Consider the following 15,861-nt stretch of genomic DNA (forward strand, 5'->3'; position numbering starts at 1 on the left):
TCCTTCTTGTTGCATGGTTTAGTCTTACTGTATACTACTAAGAGAATTCTCCAAACCATATAAAGTGTGGGGGGGAGGGAAATAATCATACATGGATGAAAAACCTATGCCTACGTGAAGAATATCAGAAAAGTATTCTTACTCTTCAACCTCAAATACTTTCCAAAAAACTAGAATATCTCTATTCTTCCAGCTTGTCTTTTTTTTCCAGTCAAAGCCAATCACACAGCTAAAGTACCTGAAAAAAAAATTCTACCCCCAAGTGCATTCTATTTACGCTACCTGAGATGATTAAGCAGTGGTTGTAGTCTCTCATCAGACTGTATGGAAGGCAGTGATCTTGCTGTCAACTAGAAGACAAGAGAAGTGCAATGAATGAAATATAAGCTTCAAGAAATACACATAGCACAAAGCCAGAATGATGCCATAAAGTCTTCCTGCGTTGCTAACACTGAACAGCATTGGCTAAGGCATATTTTCTCCTATGAAAAATAATTAAGTCCGGCCTTACACAATCTGAAGTTAGCAGAAATATTTATAAATTAAGAAAGTTAAACAGTGAAAAATAACAATGACAACATTATCTGAAATAAACAGTAAAATATCATTGAAAGTTTTTTCTAAACATATTTGGGCTGGAAGTCATATTCAACCTAAACAACCTTCTTGCTCTGTAATATATAATGTAATACAGCGTATGTAATATATGTAATACATATTGTAATACAGTCCATTAAGCCTTAATATACACAATTTACACCTGCATATAAAAATTTACATAACATTTATAACTATATAACTTTTATGTAGACATGTCTCTGCATACACTGCTGCTACTGTTTATTAAAATAACCTGTATTTTGTAATTGGACTATTTTAAACCAAATATGAACTGTTCTTCTTGTAACAAATGACTAATTAAAGCATTAAAACATGTCATGCAATTGAGAAATATTAGTTAATTATGTATTAAACAATATACATTTGCTTAATACTATATATGTATCTGCCTTTCCTATAAAACTTACAAGCGTAACAGCTCTGACATTAATCTAATATAAAATATTTAATGTAGTATCCATTTCATTATCCTAGTGCTGTCAAGTTAGGCTGTATTTTGAAAACTACCTTCAGACAAACGTAAACTAAAATGGTGACAAATCTTACATGATATACATCACCATCAAGTTCTTAAATATTTTTACAGGTAACTTGAATATGTTTAATGTTACACATACGTTTTTTTTGATCTTTAAAACCAAAACGTTTAGGATCAGCAATGCAGATTCTCTTGGCTGGCTCCAAGACACCAGAAAAGCAAGCTCTGCAGTTGAAATCCAAAATACAGATCTTCTTGGTATACAATAACCCAAACATGATCCAAAGGGAACTCTGAAGTGCCAGCAATCCATCGATATTTAAAACAGGCCAGAAACTTGGCAATTTACAAAATCATAGAATCCTTAGTGTTGGAAGGGACCTTTAAAGGTTATCTAGTCCAACTCCACTGCAATGCACAGGCCTTGAAAGTCTCCATGGACAGGGCATCAACCACACCACTGGGCAACTTGTTCCAGTGCCTCATCACCCTCACTGGAAAAGACTTTTCTTTATATACAACCTAAATCTACCCTTTCTGAGTGTCAAGCCATTTCCCCTTGTTCTGTCACCACAGGCCCTGCTAAAGAGTCCATCTCCTCCTTTCCTGTAGCTCCCCTTTGTATACTGAAAGGCCACCATCAGATCACCTCGCAGCCTTCTCTTCTCCAGGCTGAACAGCCCCAGCTCTCTCAGCCTGTCCTCATAGGAGAGGCATTCCACCACCCCTTGGATCATTTTTGTGGCCCTTCTCTAGACACACTCCAACAGGTCCATGTCTCTCCTGTACTGAGGACTCCACATCTGGACACAGTACTCCAGGTGAAGGCTCACCAACACAGAGCAGAGGGGCAGGATCACCTCTCTCAGCCTGCTGGCCACACTTCTTTTGACACAGCTCAGGATATGCTTGGCTTTCTGGGCTGCAAGAGCACTTTGTGGCTCACATCCAGCTTTCCACACATCAGTAATGCACAGGTATATATTAAAGCATCAGCCACATCACCTTTGTATTATCAAGCTAGGCTGAGATACATACAGCATACTACAAATTCCATATGCTTCTTTTAAATCAAAACTCATTTTCTTATCACTGAATGCTACAGGCTCATGAAGTGCTAAGTAACCAACTACTTATTCTATATTCATAACCTATATAAAGCAACAATCCACTTTGTTTGAAACTCACCCAGCCAGAAATTATTTCTGACTGGAATTTGGAAGCCCTCTAAACACTGCCAAGCTACTTTGCTTGGCTAAAAACACAGCAGTCTGAATTACCTGAAACGCCATCTGCTTCTCTTGCTACTAATATTTGACTCATATACATACTTGACAGAACAGCATTTGCGTGCACATGCTCATGTACAGACTTTCACATGAGACAAGGGTGCAGTATTTTTCTCTACCCTACGTAGCACCAGGAGAATAAGTTTTCTTCATGTCTGAATCCATTGGTATGGCTCAATTATTAGGTCCATTTTTTATTGTTTTTAGAAAATGAATTCTAAATGTTACATTTACTCAAAAACAAAAACGATTCTTCTTCCTGTTGTAAGCACCACATTTCTGACAAGACAAGGTTTATGAAAATCAAACTGGACAGCGGTGTAAAAAAAAGCAAGACAACTTTCAAAGAACAGTAAAATTCAAAAGCTACAAAAATACAGAGAGCTTTGGCATTAATATCATTATGTAATAAACTAAGTTGCATGTAACATTAACTGAACAGAAATACTGTTTTAAAGTTAACCTAGGAAACTTGTAGGAACTGAGATAGAACCACGAACTGGTTATCTCTGTGTTTAGCCAAGTTTTACTTTGATAGTACAGTGAAAGAATACAGAAATAGTCTATGTTGCCCAGTTCAGGGATCACTGCAAAGGGAAAAACAACAATCACTTCAAATCACAGGAGAATCCACACACATAGTGTTATTCCTCCACTTTTTCTTTCTTTCTTACTGTCTTTTGTTTCGCCTACAACCACGTTTTATCAGCAAAATGAATCCCTCCTTTGTGTCACTTGGAATAGCAAGATAAATATTTCTATATAATACACTCCCATGAAAATGGGATCATCTATCTTTCCTGAACACAAACTTTGTTAGGTTGATTCAAGTATTTATTTTCAAGAAGAAGAGGTATCCTCACAACACAATTCATTTCCATTTAAAATGGAGCATCTCCTCAGCACAGCTATTTACTCCGCAATCACCAAAAGCCCTTTTTGGTTTTCCATGTTCTGTTTAGAACTGCTCTTCCAATACCACTACACATTTTTCCCTTACAGAGGCATTCAAGAGCTACTTCAAAGTCAGGCACTACAAAATCATAAAGAATAGGAAAAAAGGGAATACGGGCATGACCAAATAAATCTATTTAAAATGGTCAGATATGCTGACCATTACACCCTTAGCTAGAATGTTGTACTTGCCATCAGTACAAATCTTCAACAAAAAAAGAGGGGGGGGGGGGGGGGGGTTGGAAATCCTCAGGATACTCAAGATATCCAGTTTTAATTATTTATTCTAGTAGATAAAAAGATGTTCATCAATCATGCATGGAAAACACCGAAGAAATGAGAAACCACTTGAAGACTTCTGTATGAGAAATCGTATCAGGCAAAGCCGATTTGTTCAGCTGAAACTTAGAACAGATTAACAGTGCTAAACACTGTAATCACTCTTATCTTAACTTCTTTACAGGAGAGAAAGAAGTTTTCCTGAATGTTATTGAAAACTTGCTACAATCTCATAAATAAATAAAGCATGCCTGACACAAAACCTGAAGTTAAGCAGCAGCTCTACATGCTACCAGGATGGCATTTATATACATGGCAATTAAGAACAAGATTAGTGTGACTCAATTACCTTGTCTCCATTTTTTAGGGGTATGAATTTTTTTGACTTTGAGGTTACAGTATGAGAACTGTTTGCTCTCTAAGAGATTTTCTGTGCAAAAAGGATAAAAGATTTTTATTGTCACAAAGAGCTTGCTTTCTGGACAAGATGTCCTAATTAGCTAGAGTGCACAAGAGGATTTTAATGCTGTCAACACTTGATGAATATGTTTTTTAAAAGACATATTAAGTTGGATGTTATTTTGCAAAATTACATGGGAGGTTTACAAGGAAGCACAGAAAAAAAGGACTTAGACAAAGGTTATTTTTTGCTGAGAGAACCTACTGAATCACTCCAGGCTCCTCCTACATCTAATCAGAAAAATCAAGATCTGTTTGGAGGATGCATTAGAGAATCTACAATGTACATCATTACCTAGAGTATCTCTTTATCAGCTGTAAGTGCTTCCAGAACCCACTGTCCACGTGCACATCTACAGCTTGTACAGAATTCGTCAAACTCTTTTCTTTTTCCCCCTTAATCTAAAAACTACCTTTGCTGGAACAGACTGTCCAGGACGGTGTTGGAGTCACCATCTCTGGAGATGTCCAAGAAATGTCTAGATGTGGTCCTGAGGGTAACAGTTTAGTGGGTGGTAGGTGAATGGCTGGACTGGATGATCTTGGAGGTCTTTTCCAATCTTGACGATTTTATGATTCTGTGCTGGTGTACATGCTGTTTCTTTCATGAAAAGACTTCTTCATAAACATTTATTTTAAAATCATTAATGAATAGGAACATACTAACTTTCAAACATCATTTTTAACAAACTCCTAACTTTTAGGTAGTGATTTCCTTAACAAGTGGTTTTAAAGTACATGAACTCTGCAATGCAACAGCCTCTTTTTGTATCCTAAATGCATCAGACACCGTAACAGTTGCTTTAGTTTAAATTTAAAAAAGAAAATAAATTCTAAAAAAAAATCTCAGAAAGCCTCAGACTTCTGAGAAAGCTCCACTTTCTTTTAATTAAGAGATCTGTGAGTGACAACCTCACATCACCTTCTAAAACCATACAATATCTTTGCCACTAAGAAGCTATGAGACTCTCATATTGCCAAAACCCAAGAATTCAATTTAATCACATCTCCCAGAGAAGTCTGCACCATCCAACAAAACTTGCAGGCTGCCTCGTATCAACGGATTGATTTTGAAACATCAACTGTCTCGCTAATGGGGTAACAAAATGTCACCATGCAAATGCTATGCAGCTAGGGAACCTGAGTGAGGAGAGCAGTGTTTGCATGCCGGCGTATTGCTGTACCTAGACGGATGACATTTGAGCACTGATCAATTTTCCTCTGAAAAAGAAGTTGTGTTTAACCTTTCACAACATGTTGCAAATCTCAAATGCTGTAAAAAAAATTAATAAGCAATTTTGCCAATGTTTTTTCAGCTATTAGAAGTTATTTCAGCAGCACTGACACTGAGATACGCTCAAGAAAAAACAAAGAAAATAATACTATATTTATTCCTTATTCCATGTGAATTATTAGCATAACCCATAGGAAAGATGGTAACATTTTTCAAAACCAATGGAACTATTTACACAAAATTGTTTTTGACATTAGAAAACATTTCTGCAATGAGCCAGATGGATTTAGGACATAAAACATTATTTTTACATAGCACCAAGTTCATGAAAGAAAGGAAATAAATAATATAGATTGGAGTTAGTGGGCTTTTAGTACAAAACTAACAACTCAGTGACATTTTCAAATGACAGGAGACAGATTTCTCTCATGAATCTCTACTGACTGACACAGGTATCAATACAAAACTGTACTTTGATTCTTTTAAATAAATAACACTCCCAACCCCTCTGTCTCACACTTCCACAGAAAATGTAAAGTGGGCTTTTATCTTTTAAGGAAAGCAAAGCCAACAGCAAAATCATGATTAAAAATTCAGGTTACAGTCTTAGCATTTTCATTTTATATATACACACACACACACACACAGCTTAAATATATATATACACACAGCTCAGGCAGAAGGGAGCAGAAGGGAGTAACAGTAGCATAAGCGTTGCTGAAATAGTATATCCTAGAATGCAAAAGATATATACAAATAAAATTATATTTTTCATGTGCACTATAAGATTCATATTCTTATCTACAAATAAAAATTAATGTATGTTTATATTTAGCTGGTTAATTCAAGTTGCCAAAGGACAAATGTTCCATAGCAGAAACAAATCAACAGGAGTAAAGAACTCCATTGCCCGCACGTCCTACATATTTACCTAATAGAACTTCAGAACTTTGAAGAAACTCAACTCCACTAATTTCAGCTCAGCATTTATCAAATGCATTCAGAATAATAATTTATGTTTTCCTGAGGCATTTGCATCTGAAAGTAATTGATTTCTTTTTTCCTGTTTGGAAATGTCTAGCTTTCACATTGCGGTATAAATAACATTTGGGTTGAAGATTAGTATTTAGTCTTTGAAGCAGAATTTTTCAATAATTAAACCTTTTTTAATTGGTAAGTGAGCTGTTGCAGGTTTTTGTATCATTATTACTTGTGGAAATATTCATTTCACTTGCAATCAGGGTGGAAGTATGTAAATTAACTCATCTCATGTATTTTTTTTTTGCATTCTGGTATAAAGCTAAAGTTGACAGTTACCAAGATTCTCATTAGATATTTCTCCCCCTAAAACAGATTACAATATTGCAAGAAAGATGGAATTAATATAGTCTGTTCCAGACTTTAATTATATGTAGATTGAAGTAGCTACTTTGAAAGCTACCTTGTCAGCAAAATCCAAATCTTCTGTTAAATAACATTGCTTTTCATAACAGCAGAGCCTTCGACAAATTGATTTCACTGATTTGGCCCTTACCAACAGCTTTCTCCAACTTTTGATGTAGTCCTCCTCCTTTTTTGCTATCTAGTTCAAGATATCTATTCTTTTTAAAAAGAAGACAACAGCATACTGGAACACTGCTCTTCACAGCCAGGCTGCCAAGTCATGCCATTTGCTTTATTTCACTACCAACTTGATCATGCAAGTATTCCATTCTGTCTTCAGTACTGCTCACTGTATTTCGGCTGAATGAAGATTTTGTCTCTTCTTCTGGCAGTATTTGCTGTCTTTCTCCCACTCTCACAGACTAAATATTAATTCCAGTAGTCCTCATACTGGGATCTGTTGTTCAGTCCATTTAAGCACTGCTGATATAACGAAGCTGCTTTAATAGCGCTTTGCAAAGGGGTGGAAAGGAAGGTGGTTTCACTCAGAAAGTCGTGACTTCCTTAAGATCTTAACATTATGACTCTGAATTTTTGCCTTCTTCCCATTATTCAAGAGAAGATAATTAAGAAAACAAATATCCCTGCATAACCAATGCCACACAAGAAACAGTTAGCTAGAAAGCATGAAAGACTCATTATTGCTTCATTAAGCACCCTCATAAAAACACCATCAGAAATCATGATAGGTTTTCCTACCAAAAACTTTATTAGTCTAACACTAATGCCATGCTCAGCAGAACTAGAACAGTTTTAAGAACAGCCCTAAACAACGTCAGCAAAACCTCTCCAGCGGTGAAGACTGGGAGAAGAAACTAGCACGTCCTCATCTAACTCATGTAATTAAAATATCATTTTCCCTAACCATTATCACTACTACGTGGCTTTATCTACTGTTCTACAAAGTTCATCATAAACATACTGAGTTAAAAAATTATGAAGTATTTATTATTAATCTTTACAAATGCTGTTACCAAAGCCCTGTGCCACTGCAAAGGCATGGCAGGAAATAAATAGGTCAGCCATTGTAGAAAAGTCACAGCTTTATTATCTTCAGAGATTTCATTTTCTTAATAGGATTTTATTACTAGGAACCAATTACTCAGTACCAGTGTTTTATTACTGCACTCAAAGACAGTTTTCCTGAAGTGTCAAAATCTGATGCTGTTTATCCCACACAAGAGCTGACCTGAATTTCTTGGCAATTTGCTCTACACCACTATATGAATTTATTATAGCTACAATCCATAAGTAAAAACCATGATCTGTGTACTACCATTTCGGAAACAGCCTCAGAACAGAAAGCTGTGTCCAGCATAATGCTTAGAAATAAAGAAATAAAAATGAAAACCATCACAGCTGTACAAGTTCTGCCAGTCTGCAGTTACCCAACTATCAAAGATAATCCCAGTTGCTTAAACCAAACACAAAATACATAATATAAAATCAACATACCAAATATTTCCTCACAGCTAATTCCAATGCTCTTCTCCTTAGAAAGAATTTTGCTTTCTCATGCATTCTCAGAAGTGCATTTTAATCTGCAACATAGCACAATTTTCGAAGTTACCTGTGTTCAGCAATTCTAGAAAGATCATTAAATCCTTTCTCAAAAGCTACAAGCACTAAATGAAACCTCTTCTTTTTTTTTTTAGAAATAAGACAGCATCTTTCTCTAAGCAACCTTAGAGAAAAAAGTTAACAAAAATCTCAACAATACTTGTTGTTAGGGACCAGGATGATTCACCAGTCTATACTGCTTAAGGCTGTGTTCCCATTCAGTCTCCAAGCTATGGTAAAGTCACCACCATCTAAGGAAAAAGACTCCAATTCCAAAGCTTTTTCTCTGTATTTAATGAGCTAGTCAAATCTTCATTAAGTGACATTCTTGTTCCTTGAGAAAGTTACTATACAACTTCAGATACATTTAAGTAGTCCTTAAGAAAAGATTCTATCACAACATCCCATGTAATGCCAACTTCTTACTTTCAAATCTCTAAAGGTATGAATTTCAGTGTTTCAACTTCTCAACATGTGGTTCCTGCTTGGAAGTAACTGTTGCAGTTTCTAAGAGTTAGAAAACATCCATATTCTAAAAATAAAACAGTATTTGGAACACATTTACTCAGTTATTCATATTTTACAACATTGTCTTTTTTAAAATAAGTAAAATCAAATCTTGGCAACACTTCAAAGAGTTTTAAGCCCTAGATTCCCATATGTTCAAGTATCAGTGATTACATTCTTATCTGTAGAGAATAGAGCTAAAAACATGACAGGCATTCACATTTCATCGTCCTAAAAAACCAGCATTAATCTGAGCCTACTTATCAGCATTTTCAAATATTTTACTTAATCTTAACTCTCATTGCTTGCAATGACATTTCCCAAATACGAGTAGGAGCTAATGCTTAAACATTTTCTCTTTGAATCCGAAAAGGATATTCACACTAAAGGAAAATCACTAGCAACACCGAAAACATGCATGTTTTTAATTTCTTTTGTGTGTGGATTATCTAAGTTCACAAATCCTACAAATATCTTACTTCTGAATAAAAACTGATGCAAGAAACACTTCCCCCAGGACTCAAGTGCATGAAGCAGAAAACCAAGACATGAAAAAAACTAATTAATGGACATTTCAGAACATAATATCGTTGCCTCAGAACGTAATTGTGGAAGTAGGACCTTCCATGTCAAAACAGAACTGCACCCAGCAAGCTGAACTGCAGTCTGAGAAGGGGTTCTGAGGCCCAGGGATGTTCCCTCTCCAGTGATTGTTCAGGAAAGAGAAGCAGTTAGAGAGGTGTACACAGAATGATCTCCCGTAACAGAACCTTACACACAGGCTAGCAAGTCCATTCCTACCTAGGGTATAAATCCATTTTCTTTTCCTAAGGACAAATGAAAAAAAAATAATAATACAGATAATATCACCAAGACACTGGATCTTTCAGTCTCCATTTTCCCTCTGGGCAATAACTAGCACAGTCACTCTGGCAAAGACACAATTTTCAACCAATGCAAATCAAGAAAAATCAAAAGTTAAGTAAATACCATAACAACTTTTCTGCACATTTTTCCCAGAGAAAATGAAGCTAGGGGGATCTTGCTATTTACACTCATAGATGAGTGCTAGAATTAATATTGTAGCCAATCTCCCCATGTTTAATAGCGAAAAGAATCTGAAAGACACTAACTCCTGGCAACTTTAACAAGGAAAACATTAGGTGAGAGACACAATTATCACTCAGAGAAACACTACCAAGAAAGAGCAGAGTTGCACAGCACAGCAGACTCTGTAAGGAAAATGCACTGTATGTCAATTACAAGAAAACTTTCAGAGTTTACAGTTTGTTTGGTATTTTTACCTTAGTTTAACAACTTCAAGAAAGCTTCCTGCTCAGATAGCAATTAAGATTACTAGACAAAAATAGAACCATTAACTAGTATCTGAGCTGTGATGCTGCTTTTCAAGGACAGGATGCTAGTAGAATATCAGAGAACATCATAAACTGCAAGATCCGAGCTCACACCAGCGTGTATTTTTTTGTGACTAAGGGCTATCTGGAAGAAAGCCTGAAAGTAGCTCTTCCTACCTATTGTATCTTACTTAATGTGAGATAATTAATGAAATAACTATATCCTGAAAGAATAAATGCATTTAATTGCAGCAGAAGACTATAAAGCCCAAATACAAAGAATTCTCAGGAAAGGTACAGGAGACTGTTTGAAGCCAGATGAACAAGCAAGAGAACACCCAGGCTAAGGAAGTATCAAAACAGGTACAATCACTGCACTATGTAAAGTTATATTAGAGTATGAGGGCATGAAAAAAGTTCTTATGATGAACTTGCTCGCAAAAGCATTCATTTTTGAATAGCATTAGTATCCATATTTAAAAGTAAGGTCAACAAATTGTAAACCAAAATCTGCAAGTAACTCTTTTTTCTATTATTTATATTGGCCCATTGCATGTTGCAGCTTATGATCCACTGGAACTATGAAAAAAGATCACAGGTATTGGCCAAACGTTTGAGTTTGATGGAAACTCAGTGGAAGTTTGTTTCCTCCTGAATTACAGCAGTTCACTACCCCTGGGGCACAGGAACACAGAATGTGATTACTATTGGCAAAGCACTGGGGGCTATAATTACAATCATCATAGAATTTTTTGAGTTGGAAGGGATCCTTAAGGTCATCTAGTCCAACTCCCCTGCAATGAACAGGGACACCTACAGCAAGATCAGGTTGTTCTGAGACCAATCCAGCCTGACCTTGGATATCTCCAGGGACAGGACATCCTTCACCTCTCCAGGCAACCTGTTCCAGTGCTTCACTACCCTTACTGTAAAAAAAAAAAAAGAAAAATAAGAAAATGTTCCTCCTTACATCCAGGCATAATCTCCCTTTGCTTAGTTTGAAACCATCTCACCTCATCCCATCACTCTTTTAATGAAAAGATAATGATGCATTCTCCCTCTACACTGCTAGCTTTACATGACAGTCTTTACATGCTCAAAAGAAACAAGCATTTCTTTCAAAAACCAGGAAACTAAGTTGTTTGAGAATGTTTTTGATCTTCTTTTATGAGGTAAATCTTGCTTTAGAGCAATGGCACATTCAGAACTTCACCATTCAATCACTAAACTAATCTGTCCCATCCACAGCAACAGTCTGACTGCAACAGCAGCAGATATAATCAACTTTAAATTATTAGTAAATTCAATAACTATACTGAGAGCTGTTTCATTTTCCCAAGTAAGCATTTTCTTTCGATTCATGTTTTAAATAGTAAAACAAAAATGCCTGAACATACAAATTTGAAACATACAATAGTATAGTTCCTTTTCAGGTAGAGATTACAAGTATTTCAATAAATTGTATAAAAAAACAACTAACTCCTGTGCAAGCAGAAAGAAATATTTAATTAGGTCTAGGTTGGAAAGTTTAGAATACCTTTGCTTCAACTCACACAATGCAGTACTATAGTTAGTTTAGAATAATTTTGTATACTCACAACATTTCAACTTATCTTGCAGCTAAAGAAATTTTATCTTCTGAAGAACAAAAAAAGATATCTGGTAATGCCCTTCATGAACAAAAGTTTTCAGTTAATAAGTCAAGATGGATTTTTTCATGCCCATTGCTAGGTGTTTGAAATATCTCCAGAAACCCATATAATCTAATCTAATGCTGCATAACTGGATTGTAACGAGGTTGGTTGTATCTTCCATTCAGCTCAGAATATGAGTACAGATAGCACAGAAGTACTCTCTGACTCAAGCATCATAAATATGGTTTATAAATGCAAGTTGTTAACAAAAGTCAGGTTTTATTGCTAAGAGCTTATGGTTATGATTTATAAAGCCAGGTCAGCTCTTGAGGAAGTACTCATTACTTACACTACTTTGAGAAAGACTGCCACAAATTGCATGAGGAAACTTCATTACCAGAGGAAAACAGCTGAACTGAGCTATACAAGATGCGTTGCTTACAGATAGATTACGTCAGAAAACATGTCAAATATTTTTCAAGATATTTTATTGCTTTGTCTTGCCACAAGGGTGGACAACTGAAGTGACAGACAAAAATATACAAACACCAGCAGATAAACACATTCCAAACAGATGCATTTTGTTATTTAAGCCTCTACCACTTAATGGGCTTACCAAGTAGAACACCAGCAGTAAGAGGGTTTCAACTCACTCCTGATGCACAAAACAAACTGAATTTATATTCTCATTTGAATTAGACAAACAGAAAGCAAATCAGAACTACATTTTTGCACTACATTCAACTCCATAAGCAATAAAACCATTATACATAGACTCACGTTCAAAACATAGCTGCCTCCATACAGGCTAGACAAGCACAACCTTCAGAGATGCTACCACAAACCCTAAGGATAAAATTATTATGCCAGCATGGAACTACAACTGTTACTACTTTTTTCTTCTATCAGCCACAGCATGACTTAACACAGAAGTGGCTCTATTATCTCCAGCTCCGTATGTAGCTAACTCTGTTACCTCTGCAGTAAGCTCCTAAAGCTTTGGCTCTATAGAGAATAAGCAGTGTAATTTTTCATTATTGGTTTTTTTGTTGTTGTTGTTACTGTAGGCATCTGTGCTTAGAGTTGTACTTAGGATTTGAGTTGGGATTTTTTTTGTGTTTAAGCTTACTACAGAAATTGATTTGTTGCCAGGTGGGAAACATGCAATGCAACCTAAGACATATCTGACAAGCAGAATCCAAACAGGACACAAGTCTGTAGGAAATAAGATTTTATCATTAACACATTATTTGTTAGTTGCCTTGGTAAGCTGATTTCAAATATTTTTTATCGGTCTAGTGAACAAAGATCTGGTTTCACAAACAGACTGTCAGAAAGTAATAAAGTATTTGGAAAAACAGATGTAGAACTTTGCAACAGTGACTTCCAAAACTGAGCATGAGAAAGATCACTGCAACAAGTCAGTTGGTACCTTCCAACCCAAGCCATTCTGTGATTCTATTACTACTGCTAAGGAAGCTACATGAAGTGATCACCCAAGCAGCATCAACAGATCTCTCAGCTATAAGTATCAGAATGAGGAACAGTGACCATTTCAGTGTGCAATCACACTGAATGTGGAAACATGGTTGTACACAAGTATGCACAAGCACACCAAATACTGAAATAATGCTAAACTCTTAAAAAAGGTTATTTCAAGCTTTAAAAAACCTGTTCAGTTGCCAGCCAATATGACTTATTTAAAACTGAACACCTTTGGCAAATTCTATGGGTAAAGGTCTTTCCTGACCATGATGTGTTGAAGATAAGGGACTGGAAATCAGCTCAGTGAAAAAAACAAACAGCTCAGAAATTGGGGATATTAATGTCACATCCTCTGCTTGAAAAGTTTTAGACACAATCTTGTGGTATTAGCTAAAGTCTATAATGCGTCTAACTTTTCTAAAGGAAACATGACACACAATTTCATATCAGTTCGTGAAAGGAATAAGAAAAGCAATCTGAGACCAAGGAAAGAAGCATCATAACACTACAGCATTGGCAACAGTCTGAGTTCTTCATACAATCTCAACTACAGTACAGCCAACTGGTGAAATGCTATCTGTAGAAATCCAGTGTGCTCCATTTGAAGAAACATCACACACACCTTCAGCTACTTAAAAGCTGTCTAGACTGCAAGTCCCGTGAAGCTTAGGTGAGATGATCAGAACAACATCAAGGTCATGAACAGAGCTCTAAATACAGGGCGTTCCTTACAGCCAGACATCTGTGGGTGACAATGCATCAGCAGTAATAACACTGCAGCACAGAGTATCTCAGGATACTTGAGGGAGCCCAGAAGGATACTGAAGGAAAATGCCCAAGTAACAGTTTTAAACAATAAAAAAAGACAGTAGTCTAGATCTTTCAAAATGAACAAACTGTTCATTTGTTAACAAAGTTAACTAAGACACAAAGGAGAACAAACAAGAACAAGGAATGGCCCATAAAAAGCAATGCTTAGCAGGCTAGACAACAATTAAAGAGAAAAACACAATTGGTCATTAATAATTAGACACTGGCTTTAGTTGATGTTGCACCTTATGGCAAGAAGTCTCACGACACTAAGATACAGTCATAACACCAACAGGACAGAAATAAAAATTGAAATCTTCAAGCATACATTTGATATAGCAAATTAAAAACCAGAATGGGTTAAATATTATAAATACATCAAAACTGAATAACTGGGAATGACAAGCACGCAGATTCATGAGGCTACTATTAAGACATCTCTAGAATTTTTATGTTAGCCATTTTTTAAAACTTTTGTTCATACTGACAGATGCAGAAAAATTAATCACAGAACTGAAAATTAATGACATTTAGTGAAATGCTTACCAGCACTTGGTGTATATGAATGGAATAAAATCAACCTCATTTACATCCCTTCTGCATTACATATTTTTCTTCAGAATTAAGAAGTCTCATGCCTTCTCCTTCTACGGCACACAGTTGCTGTACAGAGAGGCACAAAAGCTCTGCATTCCCTCCTTCAGTACTCCTGCGGTGCCCTCTGATGGCCAAGGCCACAAGGTGCAGCTGGAACCCCTCAGGCCAACTAATATGCACAGGTAATGATCGTGAGCCTGACAAAAACCACTACAGGAATGCACTGACAGTTTGATTTTAGGCCAGATTAAATGCAACAGCAAGCTAGAATCTTCTTCCAAACCTCAAGCATTAACTCTGTTCTGATCAGAAGTAGGATGGCCAACAGACTTCAGAGACACAATAAGTTATTCCAAACTCAGCAGCAAAACACCTGCAAGAGCTAAGCTGTGGCGCTGCAGTGACCTGGATGGAAAACTGATACAAAGCATTTGCCTTCAGCATTCTCTCTGGGTTTGTATCTGCCTTTCTGAAAGCTTCCTTAAATTCAAGCTTAACGCAGTAAATGATACTTTCATTCAGTTCACTTTATAGAACTAAACAAAGACTTCAAACAAAACATCTTTTAAAACATTTTACAAACTAACTGAAAAATTGACAATTACCCAAAAGTATTTTGCAGTCTCCATGCTTTGCAGTTTGAATATCATGAATATAGAAGAACTGCTTTAGCCCAAACATGCAAAACCATTCCCAAGTAATACTAAAACTGCTTTGTTTAATAATATTTGCTAAGTGGCAGGACACAGTAAACAACAAAAAAGAAAGGAATATTTCCTTTGTAAATTTCCAAAAATATAAGGAATTAATTAATTCTGAACTATTTTAACTTCAAAGAGTACTGCTACAAATTAGAGACAGGCATTTAATACAAATGCATTTTACAGAGCAATTCTACCCTCTATGTTTTCTGCTCATCTTTACTGAGTTTTCTATGCCTCAGAGATTAGTCAAGGAAGAGAATGACCATGCAGTCAAAAAAGGACTGAGTACAGGATCTACCAATCTACCAAGCAATCTCCTGTCACACGAGTTGATAAAGTCTGGTGGGACGTAGCTGAGGGTGCTGAGAGAACTGACACTGTGAGCCTGCTATCATCGCTGAAAGGCCACTATGATCAGGAGAAGATTCTATTGACCTGAAAGCAGCAAGTCA

The 15,861-nt window shown here is 36.2% G+C and overlaps 1 protein-coding gene across 4 annotated transcripts in view; it reads right to left on the reverse strand.

Moving 5' to 3' along the window:
* PRIM2 (DNA primase subunit 2) overlaps window positions 1-15,861 on the reverse strand; it is a 97,492-nt gene that overhangs the window by 46,229 nt on the left and 35,402 nt on the right. For all 4 annotated transcript variants that reach the window (XM_090136220.1, XM_090136221.1, XM_090136219.1 and 1 more), the window contains one exon: window positions 283-350. In XM_090136220.1, the coding sequence (XP_089992346.1) occupies window positions 283-350 (68 nt within the window). The remainder of the gene's footprint in view (window positions 1-282; window positions 351-15,861) is intronic.

Source organism: Phasianus colchicus, chromosome 2 (assembly GCF_987193195.1).
Source record: "Phasianus colchicus chromosome 2, bPhaCol1.hap1.1, whole genome shotgun sequence".
Taxonomy (NCBI): Eukaryota; Metazoa; Chordata; class Aves; order Galliformes; family Phasianidae; genus Phasianus; species Phasianus colchicus.